This window comes from Salvelinus namaycush, chromosome 3, assembly GCF_016432855.1.
Source record: "Salvelinus namaycush isolate Seneca chromosome 3, SaNama_1.0, whole genome shotgun sequence".
Lineage (NCBI taxonomy): Eukaryota > Metazoa > Chordata > Actinopteri > Salmoniformes > Salmonidae > Salvelinus > Salvelinus namaycush.
In genome coordinates, this window is record NC_052309.1 from 26,607,164 (window position 1) to 26,631,476 (window position 24,313).

Sequence of the window (24,313 nt, forward strand, 5' to 3'; positions counted from 1 at the left end):
AGGTCAGTAATCCAGAGCAGAGTCCAAAAGGTACAGAACGGCAGGGTCAGGGTCAGGGCAGGCAGAGGTCAGTAATCCAGAGCAGAGTCCGAAAGGTACAGATCGGCAGGCTCAGGGTCAGGGCAGGCAGAGGTCAGTAATCCAGAGCAGAGTCCGAAAGGTACAGATCGGCAGGCATGCTCAGGTAAGGGCAGCTCCAACTTAAGAAAACGTAGGCCAAAATTTTCAGTCAACTTAAAATTATTTGTTTGCGCAACTTATCTCATATGTTCATTCAACTAGAAATGATTATTTCGGCATCTTAACTAAAAAAGTATGTGCAACTGGTTCCACACACAAACAGTGCTTTTAACATACACTGTTTTCAACATAGATATTTTGACATACATAATTACATTGTGCATGTTCATTTTTACAGTAGTTATTATTCAACATGCAATCTACCCGGGATTTGAACTCACAACCTTGTGGTTCACGGCATTCCGATCTTCTATTAATCTGACTATTCTCTAATTCTTACAGTCCAGCTTCTTCTCCTTTTTCACTGTTTACCTTTTTCTCCATTTACTTATCCCCTCTCCCTTTCTCTCTATCAATCTGTCCCCACTTCGTTTTTTGTCTATTCATGTTTATCTCTATCCTGCTCTCTTTATCGGCTTCCCTCATCCTTCCCCATACCTCCTCTCCTCTCTCCCTCGATCTCCTGCCTGAGCTGTCTTCCTCCCTCCCTACCCTTTCCCTCCCCTTTCTCTCTCCCTGTCTTTCTATGCATCTCTATCCATCCTACTCTTGAGGACTGTTTATCTCTCTCCCTCTCTCCCATGCCCACTCCTCCCTTTCTCACTCTCTATATCTCTTGCTATCTGTGTCAATGATCAGTTAATGTGACTATTCTCTCCTAATTGATTTGATTTACTTATTTCAGCATTTATGGTTTTCTGTATTAGTTGTGTGATGTTGGTGGGCATATTACTTTGTTTTAACTTGACTCCTTAATCACTATAATAAATCCAAATGTTTTACTTTAGAGTACTTTTAACAAAGCTGAGATTTACTTTGGAGTGCAAGGTGTAAAAGTACGTTTGGAATCAGTCATTGACACAGACATGGTGGCGTAGCAGGAAGAATGATATGCCATGAACCAAGAGTTTGTGAGTTCAAATCCCAGGTGGTGACATGTTGAATAATAATTACTGTATAATGAACATGCACAATGTAGTCATGCATGTCAAATATGTAAGTTGAAAGTGTTATATGTCAAAAGCAGTGCATGAGTAGCTAGTTCCACAGCCTCTTTTAGTAAAGATGCCCAAATAATAATTTCTATTTGAATCAACATATGAGACAAGTTGAGCAAATATATCATTTTAAGTTGACTGAATTTTCTCAATATTTTTTTTTTTTTACAGTGCATACTGTATATATGGCTCTACAATCTTCCATTTACTGTAATCGGATTGAGGTTGAGATTTATATTGGTTATAAGACATTAAATTGGCTATCCCAACCTGTAAAAATATGTAAAGTCCAACATGAACAACAAAGTACAGAGACAGACGTACAATAAGTTACGTATAATCTAATGGAGTAAATGTTGTTTAATTCCCTGTGCCGTTGGAGAAGGGTTGATACAGTTATGTGTGGGTGGATTCCTTGAGTGCTATATTAAATGTGTACTAGTAGACCATTATTGATTTTGTCCACATTGGATGTTGGCATACTTTTGATCCAGTGTTTGTGATGCTTCTCAAACCAAAACCAATAGCAAGGAAAGAGTGTCCCGTGCAGTATAAGTAAAACCACCAAAAGCCCCTGAACTCTCACACTGACAGCTGTGCTTTTCTTAGCCAATCGCAACACTGTGCTTGCATACTCCAATGCACACAACACTGTTGGGCATTCAAATATCTGCCTCACAACAAGCCTTACTCCTCATGTCATGTGCACGAAGCCTTGTGTGCGCTACATATGACCAACCACATTACTGCCTGGGTAGCAGACAGCTTTAGTCAGGCGACCCCAAGGCCCCCAGCCAGAGAGCAACACAGCAGTTGAGTTACCATGCTTACTCAGATAGTCATAATTGGATAATGAACATATACTGTAAATAGTGTTTTCATGTGATCCACTGTAGGTTGGGCATTGGTGTAAACAACACAGTGGCTGAGTAAACATACAGTACCTGTGCCTTACTGTCTGGCTTCCTGGGTGCCTGGCCCAATGCACAGTTTGTTTTAGCCTGGAGGACAGGATATCCACCATGACACAAGGAGCCTTATTAGCAATGTTTCCTGCATTGTAGCGTCCGTTTGTCTGGATACTTTCCCATGTTTTGGTCAGATATTTTGTCAGACATAGTTTATAATGCTGCGTCTCATCTCTGTTTTAACTTTCCCTCCTGATCATAACTCCTACCCTGAATCCCTCCTGGTCTGTTCACCTGTATGGAAGAGAAAGACCCCAACCTGGTCTCGGAGTATTTCATATTATTCTATATGTAAATCTGAGACACTTCATTTAGTATGATATGTGACGTTTCGTAATATATGTATTAATTTGTGGATGACATTTCGTATGACATGTTACGAATTACAACTCATATTATATGTTATAGATTTGCAAAATGTGCAATATGTTAAGAATTTGCAAAATGTACTATATGTTCCGAATTTGCAAAAGTATGCTATATTATGAATACTAGCTAGTTGGCTAGGTGGCTAACGTTAGCTAGCTGGCTAACGTTAGCTAGGCTAGGGTTAGGGTTAGGGTTAAGAGTTAGGTTAAAGGGTTAAGGTTAGGGTTAGGGGAAGGGTTAGATAAAAGGGTTAAGGTTAGGGTTAAGGTTAGGTGAAGGGTTAGCTAACATGCTAAGTAGTTGCAAAGTACCTAAAAAGTCGTAAGTAGTTGAAAAATTGCTAAAATGCTAAAGTTGTCTATGATGAGATTCGAACTCATAACTGTTGTGGTTGCTAGACGTTCGCGTTATACGCCTACCCATCCACCACGACCAACCATCCTACTTTAATTTTAAGTAGCCATCTGTCTAATGTAACCATACCAAATGTAACATATCATACTAATTTGAGTGTCCCGGATTTACATTTACTATGTTACGTCTAGTCTATGAGACAAGGCTGAGGAGCCAGGTACTATAATCGTGCTGTGACTGCTACTGCCCTACATACAGCATGTCGACATGAGAGCTGTGTAACTGTGTAGGGGAGCTGTGTAAAAGGAGAACTGGAAGTGACTGTCATGTCAGCTCAACGTGTAGTAGATGACTATTAACAATGCCACTGTCTCCATCTCCTCTGTGTCTAGGTGATTGAAGTGTGGCCTGCAGTGACATCCATCCCCTTCTCCCTATTGGTCTTCTATACCATGAGCTCTGGCTCCGCCCAGGATGTGGCGGTGGAGCATTTCTTGCGTGACATAGAGAGGCGGGGCAAGCGGCTACATTGTGCTGTGATCGGTTGCGAGGAGCAACGTCCCCGTGGCGACATGAACCTGCTGTATCGTAAGAGCCGGCTGGACTGGAGGCACAAGGACCAGGAAGGCAATAAGAAGAGGTGAGGAGGGGTGAACTGATCTCAACTCACAGCAGCATGCTGGACTGGAGTGATGGAATGCGATTATTCAGTTGAGTTGAGTTGTAAATCTCTGAGCTGAAGTGGAAGAGTTTTATCGTTCATATTTTATGTGTAACCATGTCGAAAGGAAGTAGAGAAACAAGAGAAGAGAGGAAAAGAAGATCAGAAGGGAGGAGCTTTATTGCCTTCATTATAGGGACAATGTGGCCCATTGGTGCCTATGTAGATTATGGCAAGCGTACACACACTTACACACACGCAGGCACACACACACACACACACACACACACACACACACACACACACACACACACACACACACACACACACACACACACACACACACACACACACACACACACACACACACACACACACACACACACACACACACAGAGCTCTGCTCTTGGCTTTTCTTCACGTAATGCAATGAGACAGAAAACAGTTGCATCTCTGTTCTCCATGATGAACAGGCTCAGTGCTGTTTTCGCTGCCTGCACTAGCTTCCCCCCTCTCAATAGGAAGGTGTACAATGACATTGTCTCCCTGCTGGTTCACTGCTTCATAAGGGATGATGGCAGAGTTAAGGCACATCAGTAGGATTAGACTACTCATTGTGACCTATAAACAAGGCATGCATTTAGATGTGTGTAGTTTGTTACGTTTTATCGCTCTTGCTTCCTCTACCTCAAACAAACATGGCAACCTGCACTCAGGGATCATTCACAGGCAATAACCTCCTAAATGAGGCCTTTGATTGCATGCTCAGAAGCAAAACATCTCTTCCTCCTCTCCTCACACACGAAGAGACCCAGTTTACCGCTCCCTCTCTTTCTCTCTCTCTCTCTCTCTCTCTCTCTCTCTCTCTCTCTCTCTCTCTCTCTCTCTCTCTCTCTCTCTCTCTCTCTCTTTCTCTCTTTCTAATACACACACACACACACCAGACACACACATATGTGTGCACCCACGCACTCAATTCCCACTCTTTCCCAGCAGGGAAACAGAAGGTGGTCGTAGCCTCCAGCGCCATTCCTCCGGTCCTGCTAGGAACGTCAGATCTGACCCATTCGTCCCCTTGTTCCTTCCTCACCATGGCTACCTCTCCCCTCCTTTCCTCTCGGAAGGGTCTTGGAATCGGAGAGACAGGTCGAAATGGTGATGATCCATAGTTGACACACTAAGTAGAGGCTTTTTATATACTGTGCTATACAGCCAATATATCCCTTCTAGGCGGTTATAGTGAAGAACGGTTTCATTTCAGGTCTTTTCATGGTAATTGCTGTGCACAGTGTTTTTCTACTGACTTCAGCCACTGTTGTTATGGCTGAGTCACCTCTATAAAGGTTCATTTACAGAGCTATACCGTATATTCTATTTGTAATAACTCCAGATTTGGACCATGTCAGCTGCAACTCCCCGTCCCATTTAATTGTCCGTTAAGGTACACTGTTGTATGGATTCTGCTCAAATGTAATCAATCATTAGCTTGATTGGTGAGATATTGATTTTGGTTTCTCCTATTAGGAAACCAAAGATGTTCGGAATCTGTGGCATTCCTGCATGATGGTAGTTTGGATTAGGTCATGATGACCTTCAAAAGATCTTCAGGGATTATCCATTTGAAGTTTTTGGCTTTAGAAAGCAATTAAGAATTTAGTTGTCTGTTTAATCAAAGGAACAGTACAGTAGTTCATACATTAAATTCCGATGTATTTACTTTTCATCAAGTAAACTCCAGTTGAGATTTTTATGCTGCACTGCCACACCTTTCCTCAGGCACTAAACGCCCCTCACACATTATATGTTTTAAGGGTGCTTTTTCCTTTGTGCGCTTGTTTGTAGTATGTTTAGTACTTTGGCAAGCAATACCATGTGCATTTTCTCAGGTTTCGAGACAAACCACTAAACAAATAAACAGGCAAACCAGTTGCCATGGAAACAGATACAATACTTGGCAGAGGTCATGGTGAGTGTAGTAAAGGGACAATGAAATAAAACAGATAAAGAATTAGTTAGAGAAACCCAGTAACTCGGTGACGTACACACAGGAGGATTATAGTCAGAAAGGAGCAGCTAGATTTGGGAGGGCTGGGTTTTAGGGGAAGCAATTTCCTAATTAAATGTGTTTGTGATCTAAGGGAGCAGATGTGGAGGGATAGAAATGGAAGGATAGAAGAGTTCTGAAGAGGGAGGGGCCTCCCCCCCCCCATGCAGATACCGGCATGCACAGCTGCTGCACTGCCTCGCCCAATCTCTCATCACTCACTCTCTAACGGGAAACTACGCTCCCCGTGCCATCCATGCATGAGGAGCTGTGTGTGTGCGTGCGTGTGTGTGTGTGTGTGTGTGTGTGTGTGTGTGTGTGTGTGTGTGTGTGTGTGTGTGTTAGTGAGAGAGAGAGGCAGAGGAGTAGAGGGAGCCGTAGGACTGCAGATTTAATTGAATGTAAGCTATGTAGAGACCATTTTTTAACAGAAAAAGAAAAAAGGAGAGAGGCAGAAAAGGGGAAGGCAACACAATGGGAAAATAAATGAACGTCCTTCAATAAGACGTGATTAACTGCTGAATGAGGGAATGTTGTTCTTCCTGTGTTGTTCAGCTCCAGCCAGAAGGACCCCTCCTCAGCCACGGTGGGCAAGGTCCGTGACTTGGCATCCTTCCGGCGCCACTTCCGCATGGGTTTCATGACCATGCCTGCCTCCCAGGACCTGTCCCCTCACTCCTGTGCCTCCGCCATGGCTCCCCGCTCCCAGTCCTGCCACGCCGTGGGCGCTGGAGACACAGGTCTGGAGAATGGGGAAGATTACTCTGACACCCAGTCACAGCACGGCGGGCGCTGCCCCCCTGCTAAACCCAAACGCCATCCCAGCACCCGTCTCAGCTCCTCCTCGGACCCCAGAGCACCTCACGCCCCACCGGACGCCCCTCCGCCACCCCCGCCCACTCACCCGCAGGCCAAACACTCAGAGAAGAAGAACGGTAGGCTATGGAAACAGTAATGAGGGCAGTGAAGTGGGGAAATGCGAAAATGTGTGTTAATATTATTTTCCCTGTTGTAATTATTGAATTATCTCTCATTCATTGCTCTCTCCCTTTCCCCTGCAGCCATGAAGAAGTCTGACTCAGGGGACATGTCCAAAAAGGTGCCGCCTTTGAAGCCCAAACGAAGCCCCAGTACTCAGCTCTCGTTTGAGCCCCCAACTCCCTGTGTGCCCCCTCTTGCCACGCCCATCCAGGGGGGTGAGGGTCAGCCTCAGGGGGACGATGAGCCTGTCTACATAGAGATGGTGGGCCAAGTGTTCACCAGGGAGAGCCAGACTGCCACCCCTCACCCTGTCACGCCTGTAGCCACCACGCCTGATTCAGACTCAGACCAGAGCGAGGCCATCTATGAGGAGATGAAGTACCCACTGCCAGAGGACAGAGAGGGACACAAACGCCTCCCTCTCAAACACGAGAGACTCAAATCCTCCAAACACCACCACTCCTCCTCTGGCACGTCCGCCCATCTACCTCGCCCCTCGTCCTCCCCCTCCTGCTCCAAACCTAAAGCCACAGTGTCCATCTCCCACTCCTCGCCCCTCCCCTCCTCCACCTCCTCCACCCCTGTCCCCCAGCCCCTCTCCTCCAGCCCGCACCCCCCACGAGCCCCTACGCCCTACCTTCTCCAGGGGAACAAATCAGAGACAGAGTCCACCAGTAAGATCCCGGCCCCCTTCCCCAACCTGCTGCAGCACCGACCCCCGCTGCTCGCCTTCCCCCAGCCTGCTGCTGCCTCCAGTGGGGTCGGGGTCCAACACAAGGCTGCTTCTGCCAAACTGGGGACCATCAGTATTCAGACCTCCTCCAGTATGACAGCTCCGTCTAGCGCCTCCTCCTCCTCCACCACCCCCTCCTCTAACCTCCCTGTTCCCCTGTCAGGCTCTAAGGAGTCTAAGGACAGAGACAGAGACAGCCAGCTCGGCCCTGCACCAGGGCTAAGGGCCAGGAGCCACTCCACACCCCTGCCCCCTTCCTCTAAGTCCACCTCCCCCTATTCCCACCACCACCACCATCCCCACCCTCACCACCGCCCCTCACACTACCACCACTACCGCAAACCAGAAAGAGGAGACTCGCCCAACCCCAACACCAACAACAAGAATGGCTCGGAGACCTTCTCCAAGTCCATTGCCCAGACCCAGACCCAGGGCTCGGGCAAGGAGGGCAAGTCTGTGAGCTTCTGCTTGAAGTTAGACAAAGCAGAGAGGGACAGGGACAGAGAGAGGGATAAGGACAGAGAGAGGGACAGAGATGGTCACAGGGATAGTCACAGAGACAGAGACAGGGACAGTGACAGAGAGCGACACAGGGAGAGAGACAGAGAAGCAGGGTTCCACTTTACCTCCTCTCAGGCTGAGAACACCACCAACAACCTTTCATCCCAGACCAGTGCCAGTTCAGCCACAACCTCGTCCTCCTCCTCTTCCTCCCACTCTCGCCCTCACTCTCGCTCCCAACTCCACCGCTACCACACCCCCCACGGCCTACCCGCCTACAAGCCCCCCTCCTCAGACAGCCCCCTGCTCTGGACCTACCCCTCGGTGGGCTTCCGGAGACCCCCGGCGTACGACAGCCTGCGAGGAGGGTCTCATCTGCCCTCCTTACACCTCCAGGGTCACGATGATGTGGCCTCCAAAAGCAGCACGGTGCCTGGGCCCGTCCAGGGGAAGGCTGGGTTCATGCCCTGGGACAACAGTGGCTTTGGAGATGACGGATCTTACTTGCCCATGCAGAGGAAACTGTCCTTCAGCCAAGGCAGCAGAGAGACAGAGAGAGAGAGTAAGTTAACATGTGCTGGACGGCATCATGGGTTTGAATTGAGTATTGAAATGTATCAGAAGTTCCTCAGATCCCTGGGGAAGGGATAATCAGACTATTAGACTGTAGCTAAGTGACATCTGTCACTACACTATACTTTGTCAATAGACGATTATTCCATGTTTACTCAACAATTCCCTCTGACATTCCCCTCTCAGAGGATGAAGGGCGGGCGTGGAATGGCAGTGCCGATGCCCTCCTGAGGATAGACAAGGAGGACCTGGGCCCTGGACGTCGAGGAGGAGGAGGCCACTCTGGGATCCCAGTACGCTTCACTGGAGGGAGGGGGCTGGGCCACAGTGAGTCCCTGGCCGGGATGGAGGGGGGGTCCTTGGGGTTCCGAGCCCTGCCTAGAGGGGGTCTCCCCCTCCCCTGCCAAACCTTTCCAGCCTGCCGCAATGGAGGTAAGCACTAAGACACCCAGCACAGACTCCTTCACCCAGAATATTTTCAAGGAAAGGGGTATGTCTAGGATTTCACTAGCACACAAAAATCGCTTTAGAAAAGAGACGACATCAGCAGATTTATCTGAAGATCCTATTACGTGCATTTCTTAAATCCACAGTCACATCATCATGGTGTTATGGGTTAAGATCATCAGTGGCAGCATATGTAGTACCAGAGCTCTATATACACACACACAGTCAGGCACATCATACCTCCCCCCACATGTATGCATAGTTGCACATAGATACATGAAATAATGCAATCCATTTTATACGCACAGCCATTCTCCCTGACAACATGAACAGCACAGTTGATTGTGGTTATAGACAGCTATATGAACAGTGCTGGTTCTTTCTGTTCCAGAACTGGGTCGATTGAGCCGCTCATCATCCACCTCTGGGGTGAGACAGGTGGGTGGAAGCGACGTTCAGCGGCAGAGCAGCCTGCCCCATCGAGAGGTACTGAATCAGGTGAATAATACCTATTATTATAATGACGATGATTATTATAATGACGATGAGCTTTGGTATTACTGTGATTACTGTCATTTGTACAAGTAGTAGTATTGGAATTATTCTGAAGAATATGGCCATTCTTATTATTCCCTGTGCTGATAGCAACAACCCTCCTCCTGAGCTATTTATAGTGTGGAGATATGTTCAGTGAGCAGAATAAGGTTGCGCCTTAAAGAATAAGTCCAGGGGAGAGCGATGCTCTAATTGACGTATGCAGAGATGCGTGGATGTAAGAAGTATGCTTCTCTACAGTGTTTTGGGGCAGTGAGACACTGTCCAATAGCGTTGCATTTTGCCCAGTCACTTGGCTGCATCTCAAATGCTGACGCAGTTCGAGTGTGCTGTGCTGTGCTGCAGAGACTGTTCGCGTGTGCTGCGTAACCCTCCCTTGCACGCCACGGGAGCTACAGGCTCGAATATGGCGTCACACTGCCGCCTGGTGGCAGACTTGGGTGCAACACGTTCTTATGGCTGTTGTGGTTGCTGGGCTTGGTCTTCAGTGCTACAACAGAGATGCAGTGTTTACAGCAGGGATGGGCAACTTTGATGGTGTTGGAGGCCACAAAAAAATCTGAACTCATCATGAGCCGCAGTGGCTCACGGGTCTACATACCCACATCCATGCCCACATATGCAGTCTACTGATTTGTGCAATCAGTCCATTTGTGCAGTTAAACTACTTGACTCTCTTAACTAAATGCTTTATACCATTAGCCAAGGCCATCCCTAGCGTTTTGGGGCCCCTAGAAGATATTTGGTTGGGGGCAAAACCACCTTGAGGGCAAAACATTTTACTAGCCCCGTCGTGACGTCGGAGAGAAAACATTTTATTTGCAATTCTACACATTTTGCCATGGGGCGGAGACAATATATGTAAATTTTCTAACACATTTCATGCAATTGTACTCATTTTGACATAACTTATGCCATTTTAATATGATATCTGAGTGAGAGTGACTAACAAAATCAATGGGGCACATGCCCTGCGTGCCAGATTGTTATTTGGCCATGATTACTACAAGTTTAGATAGCTGGCTAGACTTAACCTTTTACTGCAGTGGGCTTAATCAGGGTCACACAGTCTTTCTTGATAGTCTTAAACAAATCTACTTTGAAACAAAAGTATACACCTCACACACATTGTTATGGGCTTACAAAAATACATGTCAGATATAGAGTTGAAAGTATAACATTATGAGTTTGCATCCCAATATTACTCTTTATATACATCACAGAAGACTGAAATATAACAAAACCGTTTGACATAGAAACACCAGATTTTCAGTGTTTTTTAATTTTTATTAACATTCCACCCATGATGCCACTAGAGGGAGATTTGGTTAATTGACCTCACCAATCAAAAAGATTGTTAGCTGACATGGCTAATTGAGTGACTGTCAGTGACTGACATAACATGTAACAAACTGTGACAAACTGTATTCATGCATACCCCACATAAGATTTTAGGTCAAAAAATATTTATTTAACTCCTCTCCTTCCACCCTCCCTGCCTCTCTCTCTGTCCAGTTGCATGGGCTGTCCCAATCCTCCCAAACGCCCTGCAGTCCTATCCTGTCCAGACAGCAGCAGCAGCTCCAGCTCCACCAGCAGCAGCTGCAGTTACAGCAACAGCTCCAGCAGCTGCAGCAGCAGCACCACCTCCAGCTGCAGTTCCAACACCTGGCCCAGCTGGCCCAGGGACAGCCTCCCACCACCGGGGGCGCTGCCACGTCCGCAGCCCAAACCCAGAGGGATGGCAAGCTGCTGGAGGTCATTGAGAGGAAGCGCTGCCTATGCAAAGAGATCAAGGCCCACCGCCGCCCAGAAAATAACCTATGTAAGCAGGACAGCATGCCCATCCTGCCCAGCTGGAGACGGACCCCTGAGCCCCGGAAGACGGGCACGCCCCCCTGTCAGAGGCCCCAGGCCGTGGTGTGGGACACAGCCATCTGAGGGGGGGTTGTTGGGGCAGCGGAGGTACAGTAGAAAAACAGGGGCAAGTAAATAAGTACTATTGTGGTGAGAATCAAGAAGTTTACACGTGGAGAGAGATGGTGACAATCCCTCTCTACAAAGGGAAAGAGGATGAGGACTATTTCCTTTCTTAGGAGTGACAGTGTGATTACTGCCGACCTCCACAGAAGAGTGAGAATATACATGAGAGTAAGATGAGAGTTTTGTGCTCTCACACAGTAAAATAAACTTTATTTGGAGCTGATACAAGGTCTACAAGGTTAATGAGATGTTTTGAAGTGTGTGGGCCAGAGAGATAATGAACTGAAACATAAATCGTTATTTTGCCAAGAGTGATCAACTCTACTTTGTAGAGATATAAAAAGATTGGGAAGATTCAGTTGAGGGATATACCAATCCAATTTGAAACCAAGAAGAGACATACGTACAATCTTTCAGTACAGTGTGATTTCTTACACTTTAGTTTTACAAGCCCTTGTACAAGCCCTTCCTTGACTCTTTATTAATTTCTTAAACGCCAGTCAACTCAGACTTTGTTGAGGCAAAAAAAGGGGAGAATTTAACCTATAAGAGCAATGCTGGTTTAACTAATTAGGCCTAATTTCCCCTAACTTAACTGCAGCTTACATTAATTTTCTCTCCCGCCACTGTCACAAATGGCTATTGGTAGGGAGAGTTTGAATGAGACTTCAGGTTGATCCTCAGCAAGACACATCTTATACAAACTTATGTTGAAGCACACAGACACTTTACACACACACACACACACACACACACACACACACACACACACACACACACACACACACACACACACACACACACACACACACACACACACACACACACACACACACACACACACACTTACAGTTGAAGTCGGAAGTTTACATACACTTAGGTTGGAATCATTAAAACTTGTTTTTCAACCACTCTTTCAACCACCCAACTTATTGTGGGAAGCTTGTGGAAGGCTACCTGAAACGTTTGACCCAAATTAAACAATTTAAAGGCAATGCTACCAAATATTAATTGAGTGTATGTAAACTTCTGACCCACTGGGAATGTGATGAAAGAAATAAAAGCTGAAATAAATCATTCTCTCTACTATTATTCTGACATTTCACATTCTTAAAATAAAGTAGTGATCCTAACTGACCTAAGACAGGGAATTTTTACTAGGATTAAATGTCAGGAATTGTGAAAAACAGAGTTGAAATGTATTTGGCCAAGGTGTATGTAAACTTCCGACTTCAACTGTATAATCTCTAGCCTTTGATAAAAATGAGAAAGGATTCTTATTATTAAAGAAACATTGAAACATGTTGAATGCATATGAGATGGTTTGGTTTGCCTTGTGGTCTGGGTATCAGTAGATTGTTATTGTGGAGATGAAGTGGATGAAAATACTACCTAACTGTTTGCATTTTTGTAATGTAAATATACAGACTTTCTCAGCATTCCTGCAATTTTACAGCAATATGTTCCCAATGTGGGCGTAACATTAATATTAAAACATGTCAGCCGGCCAAAACATATCTCGGACATGAACTCAAAGTCATAGTTAACATGTCATATCATGCATGTCATTGAACAGACATAAAGTACTGTATAAAACCATATCAATGAATCGACTACAAGTTATCGTGTGGAGATGGTCATGTGAGATTGTCCGATTTTCACATAGATCTTGAAGATGCCATTATATCACTACATACACCATGAAAAGTCCTGCTGAAATGTTATGTTGTGGTTGTGTAAAAAAGATGAAAGTGTTGCTGGGGAAATCTTTTCAAAAAGTTAATATAATGGCAGATGGCACATACTGTACACTCAAACAGTAGGCATGCTGAGGGTTTAATATTTTGTTATTAATAACAAAAGTAGTGCACTGGGCCTTTACTAGACTTGTATTAGTCAACTGATAAAGCTGTCTGTAGCGCGGGCTAAAGAATCTGCACTCAAATCATACTGTACACTCAAATGAAATACAAACGGATAATTGTACAAAAAAAACATCACTGGTCGAAAAAAACACCACCGGTCATGCGGACTCACAGTAACTTATTGATGAGTGTCCCATCCCACAAAACAATATTTTCAACACAGATAGTATGAGATGCTGCAGTTGATAAGGTAGTGCAACATCATCACACACACACCTCAAATAGAATGCTGGAAGAACCTGCCCAAAAACACAGAAAACCCCTATATAATATGTAAATAGATATGTACAGCTGTATTAATAATGTAGCAATTATTTCCACTTTCATACTTGTAATCAATAAATATAATGTAGCATATCATGTATAAATGTATTTGGTCATATATTTTGTTTTTTACTTTTTTTTTATTGGGTACTTTATCTGTTGCAACTGGTCCACACAGACGTTACTGTACGGTTTTACCAATACATGACAAGCCCTCAAGACAAAGGCAGTCTCACAATTGTTGTATCATATTTATGCAAGATTCCCTTTAAGCAGTACATACAGTTGTTGTATTTATGCCCTTTTCTACATACATTGAATTTATGTACAGGTTTGAACAACTCAGTTTGACCATTGTTTGGACATTTTCTGAAATACTTTGCTGCTATCTCAAACTACTACTAGCTACTGTTGTTGTTTATTGAATTATAATGGCATTTGTGACCATATCTAACATTACTACTCTTGTGCTTATTGTTACATACTTTTAATTGATTTACTGAAAACCATGTGAGATGAAGTTTGTACTGTAAAGAGTCAGTCTCTTTGTACTTGTATTCTGGCACTTGAATGTCTCCTGGTTGAAGTTGTTGTTTCACTGGTTAGCACCAACCTGTACAGTTCCAGGGCCACCCCGTGACATCGCACCAATGTTACCAAGATACTGCTTCACTTTCTGCTACTCAAGGTTATTATCACCCATTTGACTATAATTTCAACTAAACAAACAGAGATGAGGACCATGTTGAGGGAGAGAGGGGAAGTGCAATGCATTCCTTACATTGAAAACATGTCAGAGTTTGGATTCTATCCCAAACCCATTGATAAGTGTGCCCAATTGTATTTCAGATATACCAAGTAGTCATCTTTTTAAACATTTATTACAACAATTGATAACTTAGGCATCATTTGCAAACTAGTTTACAGAAGCTGTCAGCTTTGCGTGTCGCCTAAAACAGTGGCCATTATATGAGTGCCATACTATATTGATATGGTAAGATACGGTGTAACTTGGAAATCACTGTAGTGCTATATTCACATTGATATTGTCATTAAATCAGTTTTATATAATGACCAGGATTTTTGCATGTCTTTATGTTTCATTTCATGACAAACAGAAGCGTACAAATATGATCTATTTGCTTTATCTCTTCACATCTCTTATGTATCATGTTCAATATCATTGGTAAGATAAGTAGTGGTGAATGTAGAACATTGTCTCTGGTTAAAACCATTGCAGACAGACAGAATGCACTCTAACAGGATTCTGCTGCAAGGCTATGAACCCAGTGACACCACCCAGACACAGACGTGTTGTAATGTCTTAGATCTCCAAGTGAGGGCACCATTCACATCCACTGTACCAGTTACTATTCTCTCTCTGAGATTCATGTACCTATCAATTCAGTATATGTACACACACACACACACACACACACACACACACACACACACACACACACACACACACACACACACACACACACACACACACACACACACACACACACACACACACACACACACACACACACACACACACACACAGACAGAGATGTGAATGAATGCCGGTGGCAGAGCAGGCCACATTCTATGGCACCAGAAGTGTTGCAGAGTAATCCATCAGCCTTTAGACTTGACCTCTGCACTGCTATGAGACTGACTGGCAGACCAGACGCCCCTGCCACACAATGCATTAATTTAGCTAAGGCAACTCCCTCGAAAATAAGCAGTGAGCTACATTCCCTATATCATAGACATCAGTTGCCAGTTGCGTGCAAATAAGCATCATATTGATATTGTGTGAGGCAGCACCATATGGTCCTCCCTCCTCCTCCTCCTTCCCTCATGACAGCCGGGTTTAGAGGACTGCATGGGAATTAACCGCAACATAATGAATAAATCCTCAGAGGAGTCTGCATTATTCAACAGTGTGGGTTTCAGGGAGGGGATGTTGAGGGGGAGACATTTTGTTTAGATGGATGTTACTATATGAGCTATGTTCAAGAGCCTAATCTATGAGCAGCACCACTGTTTTCACACACATGCACGAGCTGCATGAGGAATCCCAAGAGCTTATATCATTTGCTGGAATGCTTTTCACTCAAATCCTTGCTCTGCCATTAAGCGAGCAACACAGGTTGTAGAGGGCATATGATTGGTTAGACAGGCAAGCTGGTTGGCTGCTGGTGTTCTCTGGTGAGAGGGGAGGAGGATGATTGTAGCTTTCTCCTCCGAGGGGTTGGAGTGATGGGTAGGGGAGGGGGTGATGCTTGAGGGGTAAGTGAGGGTGAGCGAGACAGAGGCTGGTAGAGAGAGAGATAGAGAGAGAGAGAGAGAGAGAGAACGCTTTACCGCAGTATCACTACATTTCTGCATCACTCATCAAAACTCTGCGGCATGCTAACTAGATCTGGGGGGAGGGCTTTGTGCTGAGTGTAGTGTCAACACCACCGTCGTTTAGTATAGATTGACTGTAATTAGATACAGTAGCACGGAGCCGCCGGATTGTTCATCCTTTTCTTTCAAACAGCTCGTCCATTTGTGCGCTCGCTAACGACTTTCTGCAGCCTATCTGAGTAAAATATTTCACATCTCACCAAAACGCCTATTACATTAGGTTATAACACCCGGTAACAGTCCGTGGATTAAACTAATTTAGCAAAATGGCAAAGGATGCTGAGAAGAGCACTTGGAAGGACTTCATATGGAACTCCAGGACCCGAGAATTTTGTGGCAGGACAGGGAGCAGCTGGGGTGAGTCTTCTACCTAGTAATGGTCGCCTGCAGCAATGCAGCACAGATGGCCCCTCTACATCTAACACAGGGATGGGCAACTCCAGTCCTCGGGGACCGGAGTGGTGTCACACTTTTTCCCCATCCTCTAGCAAACACAGCTGATGAAACTAATTGTATTCTGAACTGAATATGATTCGTTTTTATTGGAGTCAGGTGTGTTAGCTGGGGCTGGGGCAAAAGTGTGACACCAATCAGGCCCCGGAGGAATGGAGTTGCCCATCCCTGCTCGAACATAATAGCAGGTCCGCAGCATCTTCTAGTTGGCTGCAGGCTTCACTTTGATGTCATGAGCACCCTTTATTTGTGCTGCTTGAATACTTAGGAATGTGTAAAGAGTAAAATAATGTGACCCGGCAGAAATGTAAAATGTGTGTAGCATTCAATGCGCAATTTGAAACCGCTGCCTCACCCGAGCGATTGCTTAATGAGATTGGTCGCTTTCCAGTGCAAGGCGGTGCTGAAATTCAAATGCGGCATTATGTGTGGATTGCCCTTGTGGGAGCGGGCAAAATGTTACCTGCGTTATTCTTTTTCATTTATTAATTTATGCCACTGAGTTTTCCTGCGCAATGCGTCTGGACATAAGGGTGGAGGCAGTGCCAATATTTTTTATGAAATGAATATGCCAGTGCACACCATTTAAATACTATTCTCTGTTGTAGCCTACTTGTTAAAGGCTACAGTAGGCCTCTTTAGATTTAATGGTCTTTACTTAAGCTGTCTTCTGGCGCAGAGCACCCCTTCCTGAGATGTGAGGGGCAGTTGTTACTTAAATAGCTTCAGAATTTATTAGCCTGACCTGTTATTAAGTTACTTGAATAGGCTTTACCAAACGCAAATGTAGTGGGTTTGCGGTATTCACTTCAACTATAGGCTATTTGCAATCAATGTTACAATGTACGTTTTGTTTCAATGAAGAATCAAATGTATAAGATTAAAGTTGTATCGTCTGCTTAGTGTCAAGATCAGCACAATAATCTGCACTGACAAGATCTGAAATAAAATAGGTAATGTAGTCTAGCATCCGAGATTTTAAGCCATGACCACAACGTTATAACTTGTGCACTCTTTCAACGCCCTTAATAGCCTGCAACTATTTCAAATCGCTCTTTTCTAATGACATTGAGGCGTTTTAATCTGGGTAAAGCTGAGGGCCACATTCTATTTGTATCACCTCCAACCCCCCAGCCCTCTCCTCTCTTAGTGTGAGTAAATCTGTGCAGGATTTAATCCTAATCTAATGACTTCATTGGCTGGCCAGCGGAGTATCAATTGTAGTTGTCAAATCAAACTGTATCAATTTCAGAACATTCCCTTTAATTGATTGTACATCTAATCAGAATGGTTTCGGATGTAATCTGTCTTTAATGTAAATGCAATGATTTGAGATGTCACACACGCACACACACATACTCACATACACCTTGCATTTCGCATTTCCACAAGAAACCGTGCACTTGCTACGATATTCATGAATGGAGAGAAATGTAAGTCATAGGTCTACTGAGTGGTGTGTTCACTGACTGTAGTTTCCTTTGCCGTAATTCTCCCAGAATGCACTCCTTCATCCAGCTCAGTGTGTCCCATATGCTTTGAGGACTGGTGGCCTGGTTAAGCTGCACTCTCTAAGGCTTGTTAATTAGGCTATTTCTGTAGTGAGCCAAAACGTTTATAGCCTATACATGGTCCCTGAACTTAGTACATCCTTATTACCTGTCTGCGCCTAAGTGATCCATGTATCCAGGTGCTAGTCTACATGTATCTGTCTTTTAATCAGCTCTGACCTCCTCCACAGCCCACAGAACAAAGATGGAGACTTATAGACGAACCACACCAATCTTATGCACACAGTACTCTAGCTAGTGTAATTGCCACTTTTTTCACTAATAGTGCACACTGCTTAGATAAGATGGGGTAGAAAACCAGCCCGATCATGGAAATGCAAGTGTGTGTGTGTGTGTGTGTGTGTGTGTGTGTGTGTGTGTGTGTGTGTGTGTGTGTGTGTGTGTGTGTGTGTGTGTGTGTGTGTGTGTGTGTGTGTGTGTGTGTGTGTGTGTGTGTGTGTTTCACAATTATGGAAATAGTTCTTAGATCCATCGGCAATTTCAAAAGTACATGAATATTAAAACAGCCATATCACATGCATATTCTTTTATCCTTACCACATTTTCCATTCAAAGCCTCTTGTTTCATAACCCAGCTTCAAAACAGTGTCCACCGCATTTGAACACTAATCAAACAAACAAAAAGAAAAGAGACACCTTTTAAAAGGCATCCATGTTGCCATTGTAGGAGGGAAAGCACAGGATGCTACTGGCCTATTCAGCCTCGCCATTTTGTTCTTTGCTTTCAACTCTCCCGGTGATGGGGGGATGAAAAGAGAGGCGGAGGAAGAGTGAAAGAAAGAGGGCACGGTGTACATCATTGGCCGGGGCATGGTGATGAGAGGTCAGGCAGGACAGCCAGTGAACTGGACACCCTCCTGGTGTGGTCAGGGGGAAGGTGACCCTCTCTACACTCCTCTTGATCCTCTCTCTGGGTTTGCACACAACACCCAGTCTGTCTCCCCACAGGGATGGGTGGTATCTGTGGTCACCATGACGCCCCATAATGTTAGATCAGATAAATAATGTCAGGTTCCCCTCCCTGATGGTAGTCCCTCTCGGCATTGGTTGTACCAGAGCCAGGGCTAGACCCAGGGCCTGTACAGCGGGGTTTGTCCTTCCAACACACTATGTAACACAGCTCCCGCTCCATCCCTATCTCTCTTCACCACATCTCACCCCACCCCACAGGATGCTGCTCTGCTCTCCTCTCCGCTTACGATCCTCTCTATAAGGTTACATATCTACGTAGATCCCCTCACCCTGGGGACTGGCAGACAGACACACTTACACATTCACTCTCACTCACCAAGAAGCTCCAGTGTTCGTAACTTTATCCCATGGAGGAGCTTCCCCTTGCTATTTGGTTATGGATCCCTGTAAGCCTGGCTGCGCTGTGAGGCCCACGGCTCCACACAGCTCTAGGCCTGCTGACAGAGGGAGCCCTCATGCTGTTCTTTGACAGGGCCCAGGTGTGGAGCTCCACATTGGGGGCCATCTAGCAGAGACACAGCAGGGCTACACCCCAGGACTGGTCTCAGATGACAATGCTGAGATGGCAGATGGAAGGGAAGGAGGGCTACTGATAGGCTCAGTCAACTCACCTGTTTTATTCATTATATTTTACACTAATTGTATATCTCACATCCTGTATGACCATATAATATTTAGCAGCTGTGGTGATTTTATCTTATCAACCCTACAGAATGGTTCAATAGCCACCCGTTCCCTTTGGGCCCAATGCTGATATGTTACCGTGTTGGTTTGGTCTCCGTACGGTTTGTGTTAGTGGAATACTGTACATGGCAGCTAATCCCCTGACCCCCTGCCCTAATCTCCAGGGGTCTTCTCTCCTCCTCCCCTTTCTACTTCTGTCACCACTCCTCCCTCCCTCTCTTTTACCCTCCCCCTCGTCGCAGCTCTCTCCCCCATTGTTAGTGTTACTTAATAATTAATTAGGACAAAGACCAGACATTCAATCCTGGATTAATCAGCCTTGTTTAAGACTGGGGGAAGGGCGTGTGTCTTTATGTGCAGGTTGTGTGTTGTCGGCAGTGTGAGTTCAGACATTTATGGAGAAGTGTGCATGTCCAATTAATGTTTCCATAAATAGATAGATATTCAATATCCATTAATTGAAACATTTTTTTTGTAGTGTATGTTTGAGAGAGAGAGAGAGAGAGAGAGAGAGAGAGAGAGAGAGAGAGAGAGAGAGAGAGATACTATAGAAGGAAGTAAAGGCTTCTGGTTTGAAGTAAAGAGGATTACTCCGTACCTCCTGTGTCTTTTCATATATTTGATCGTCGGCACGGTATAGTGTGATAAATATAGAGAGAGTGGTATAGTTTGATAAATGCAGAGAAAGTGTCCAAACAATGACTTGGATCATAGACAACATAACACCTACTCTACATGACATTTTCACTTCTCAGCATTTCCGGCTTTGTTATAACACAGATAATACAGGCAAATAATAAATGGCACCCTATTCCGTATAAGTGGGGAATATGGAATGGCCATCATCTGAAATAGCCCCACTGTTTAGGTAATAGAGTGCCATTTTGGGCATAGCCATATTTTGTTGAATGTTCCATTTCCTTTGATCTTGTGTGATGTTAATACTGTATCTGTTTGCTGGTTGTCTCCCTCCCAGGCCTCATCCTGCTCTTCTACCTAGTGTTCTACATCTTCCTAGCAGGCATGTTCTGCCTCACCATGTACGTCATGCTGCAGACCTTGGATGACTACAAACCCACATGGCAGGACAGGCTTGGCACACCAGGTAGGATGAACTAATACACCAACACACCAATACCACATTCTAAGAGGTTTTGATACACTAAAACCTCAGAATTCAAGCTAACATTTTGGCAAGTCTCTTTACAACTGCTACTGTATAGTCAGTAACAGCCCGAACAATCACACATAGTATAGCATACATGTGATGTTGGCTAAAAGCCCTCCCCATCTTCTCTCTTCTCTGTTCTGCAGGCATGATGATCAGACCCAGGGGAAAGGCGATGGAGATCTCCTACAACACCACCAACACTGAGACCTGGGACATGTACATCAAGACACTGGACAACTTCCTCTCCCGTGAGTCTGTCTATCTGGCCGCTTGTCTCTGCCTCTCTGTGTGTCTGTCTCACGTAATTACATTTCTATTGTGTTAAACAACAGGATAAAAATGTATTTCTCTCCCATCCAGCCTACAACAACTCTCTGCAGGCTGAGAAGAATGAAGAGTGCACACCGGACCAGTACTTTGTTCAGGCAGACAGTGGTGATGTGAAGAACAACCCCAAGCGCTCCTGCCAGTTCAACCGCACCCTTCTAGAAAAATGCTCTGGCCTTGATGACCATACCTATGGATACCAGGCTGGCAAACCATGCATCATCATCAAGCTGAACCGGGTATGGGAGAAGCAGAGAGCAGAGAAGGGCTGGGGAGGGAAGAACTTGGCATGTTGCTAGGTGACGTAAGGGAGAGGGGGGTGGAGCAGTCATGTGAATGGTTGGGAGCCTGGAAGAGATCATACCAATTAAGTACAAACAATGTTGGCCATTTTTGAAATTGTTATATCGACAATCACAACAATGATCAGTTGACTGGATCCGCTTTAAGGAGGGATGGTGGTGGAACTCCCAGGTTAACGCATGTCTGTCTGTTGGTCTGTCTGTATTCTAGGTCATTGGGATGTTGCCAGGGAAGGATGGCCAGGCTCCATTTGTCACCTGTGGAGCGAAGGTGAGCCTCTCTCTCTTTCAGTTCTCTCTCTCTCGCTCTCTCTCTCGCTCTCTCTCAGAATGAACCCATCATGTCTCTTGTTCTCATCTATGTCCCCCATTACCATCCTTCATGTCTTTCTTTGCTCGTCTGTGTTGCATGACACAATGTCATTTCCTCATTTCAAACCCTATGCGTATGTTGTTGTTCTCTTCTTTTCTGTTACCGTCCATTTTGTCCTTGCACTCTCAGAGGTACAAAGTTGGCAAAGATGAATGGGTAAGGGTGCCACTGTAGTGATCTTAGTGACAGATAGAGAAGTAGATATGTGGTGTATAGTTGCTAGTGCTACACTAGCACCCTCGTTATTTTATATTCCAAGATATAGAGGTTCAACAGCTTTATTGCATAGCATATACAGGTAGACACAATGGCTAAAGTAAATGTAAATAAATAGTATACTCTAAGTGTCATGGTGTCCTTTCAAAGTTCATCCAGTCCTTCAGATTGGGCAATCTTTCCCTGCTCGCTCACACACTTCCGACAGAACATGCTCTAACATGCTCTAACTAATGGCCTTGATCCTCTGCCCCTGCAGAAAGAAGACTCTGATAAGATTGGACAGGTGGAGTACTACCCTGAAAATGGCACCTTCAACCTCATGTACTACCCTTACTATGGCAAGAAAGCTCAGGTGAGAATAACCCCAATACCAACCTGGCAACACTCACAAATCATCACTTATAAACCTTTGTTATATGGTTAGATTAACTCATCTTTTGTTCCAATGTCATTTCTAATGTTATTACGCATTATTTTGCCTGTGCTTTCAACATGTCATAGATCAAATGTTGCTGAAAAAGAATGCTTAAAAGCTTATGTAACAATATCTTAAAAATGGATAACTACTCCCAGGTGAACTACTCCCAGCCGCTGGTTGCCATCAAGTTTCTCAACATAACCCTCAATGAAGACATCAACATCGAGTGCAGGATCATCTCCAACAACATTCCTCCTGGGAGTGTAAGAGACAAGTTTGCGGGGAAAGTGTCTTTCAAACTGAGGATCAACACTAAAGGCTAGATGTACATTCCCTTTCTCTCACTAACATGTCCACCCACCTCTACATTCTGTACACAGGTACACACACACACACATACAGGGACAGATAACAGAATTAACACCCTCCGTTTGTCGAATAGAAAATGTTTACAACTTCAATTTACCCTAGATGTCGGGCATTGTATGTCCAGTGGAGTGATGATGTCAGAATGGTGGAGTTAAACGGGTGGTAATTCTGTCTCTGTTTCTGTGTGTGAGCTTTGATTCTTTTCTGTAAATTAGTTTGAGGTGAAGTCTATTGATACTGCATGACTAACTAGGGGATATAGTGGACATAAACATGTATGATTTGAAAGTTTGCAAGGAGAAGCAACGCCTCTTACCAGTTTACTGTTGCTCCTTCATCTCTGCCTCCCTATAGAGTGCCCCTCTATATACAAATATACACAAAATACAATACAAACCGTGTATATCTATTTATATATCATAACCTTATATCAGTATGTCTATTTTGTTGCGCTTAAAAATAATCCAACAGCTAAAACATATGATGAAAAAAAATATTTTTGTGGATGAATGGAGAGATAGAGACATTTTGCATGTGTGTATTGTCTTTAGTGCCCTAAGAAGGCGGGAGGCCCCATGTCTCAGCTCTCTGCTCTGCTATGTGGGAATTATAAACGAGGCTATGTTAAACTGCTGGCCACCAGGAGGGACCACGCTGCACTCTGCAGTGATCATCCAATTTAACCCATAAGAAGATAGCATCTCCAACATGGGGAGTTACAGAGGTCAAGACCATTGAGTCTGTGTATGTGTGTGCGTGTGTATGTTTGTATGTGTGTGAGTATGTACTGTACATTTGTTTGTATGACCAAATTCCATTTGCAAGACAGAATGCATACTCTAGGTCGGGAAGATGCATATGCAATGTGCAATATTAATTAAGAATGACACATCATGCACATTCTACACATTAAACAGGACTCTTTTGTCATAAACACTTGAATTGCAGATGGTCATAAATCGGATTAGGCTTCCATAACATGAATATACACTACATTGTCCTTACATGGTTTATGTTCACATCTGTGTTCCTACAGCTCAAGGCTTAGGGCTAGTTTGTTTGTTCATAGTTTTTTGCATGTGCATCGCATCTATTGATATGTTCCTATACATATAAGAAAGAGATGCTGTTCTTCTATTTTGTATTGATTTGCACTGGTTTGTGTTTTTCTTGTGAAGACGAGATGCTTATGGTTCTGTGGAGAAGGAAAAATAGAGAGTTTGTTTTGTTTCTACGTTTGTTTAAATTTATATTCAAACATGTTGTACCAATTTAATCAGTTGTACATGACTTGTTATTGCTGTAATAGTGCATCTCAGTTTGAAGGCTGTCTCCAACATCTGATTACATCGGCCAGAATGTCTGTAAGGCTGGTTTGGTGATAACGGTAATCTGTTTGATTTATTTTTATTTTGGTAGGATTCTCTACCATTACATTGCTTTAAAAAGGGAGCAACA

General features: G+C 44.4%; 2 protein-coding genes across 2 annotated transcripts; both read left to right on the forward strand.

Moving 5' to 3' along the window:
- The first annotated feature begins 3,107 nt into the window (after nt 1-3,107).
- Nucleotides 3,108-11,365, forward strand: LOC120043795 (neuronal tyrosine-phosphorylated phosphoinositide-3-kinase adapter 1). Its single transcript, XM_038988354.1, has 9 exons — nt 3,108-3,146; nt 3,322-3,569; nt 6,190-6,569; nt 6,696-7,421; nt 7,512-7,804; nt 8,018-8,411; nt 8,609-8,854; nt 9,261-9,355; nt 10,940-11,365. The coding sequence occupies exons 1-9, from the start codon at nt 3,108-3,110 to the stop codon at nt 11,363-11,365; spliced, it is 2,847 nt and encodes a 948-aa protein (XP_038844282.1).
- A 4,897-nt stretch (nt 11,366-16,262) lies between these two features.
- LOC120043797 (sodium/potassium-transporting ATPase subunit beta-2-like) lies at nt 16,263-22,809 on the forward strand. The gene is made up of 8 exons (XM_038988359.1): nt 16,263-16,353; nt 20,653-20,781; nt 20,991-21,095; nt 21,208-21,413; nt 21,688-21,747; nt 21,979-22,005; nt 22,325-22,420; nt 22,642-22,809. The coding sequence occupies exons 1-8, from the start codon at nt 16,263-16,265 to the stop codon at nt 22,807-22,809; spliced, it is 882 nt and encodes a 293-aa protein (XP_038844287.1).
- The last annotated feature ends 1,504 nt before the right edge of the window (nt 22,810-24,313 follow it).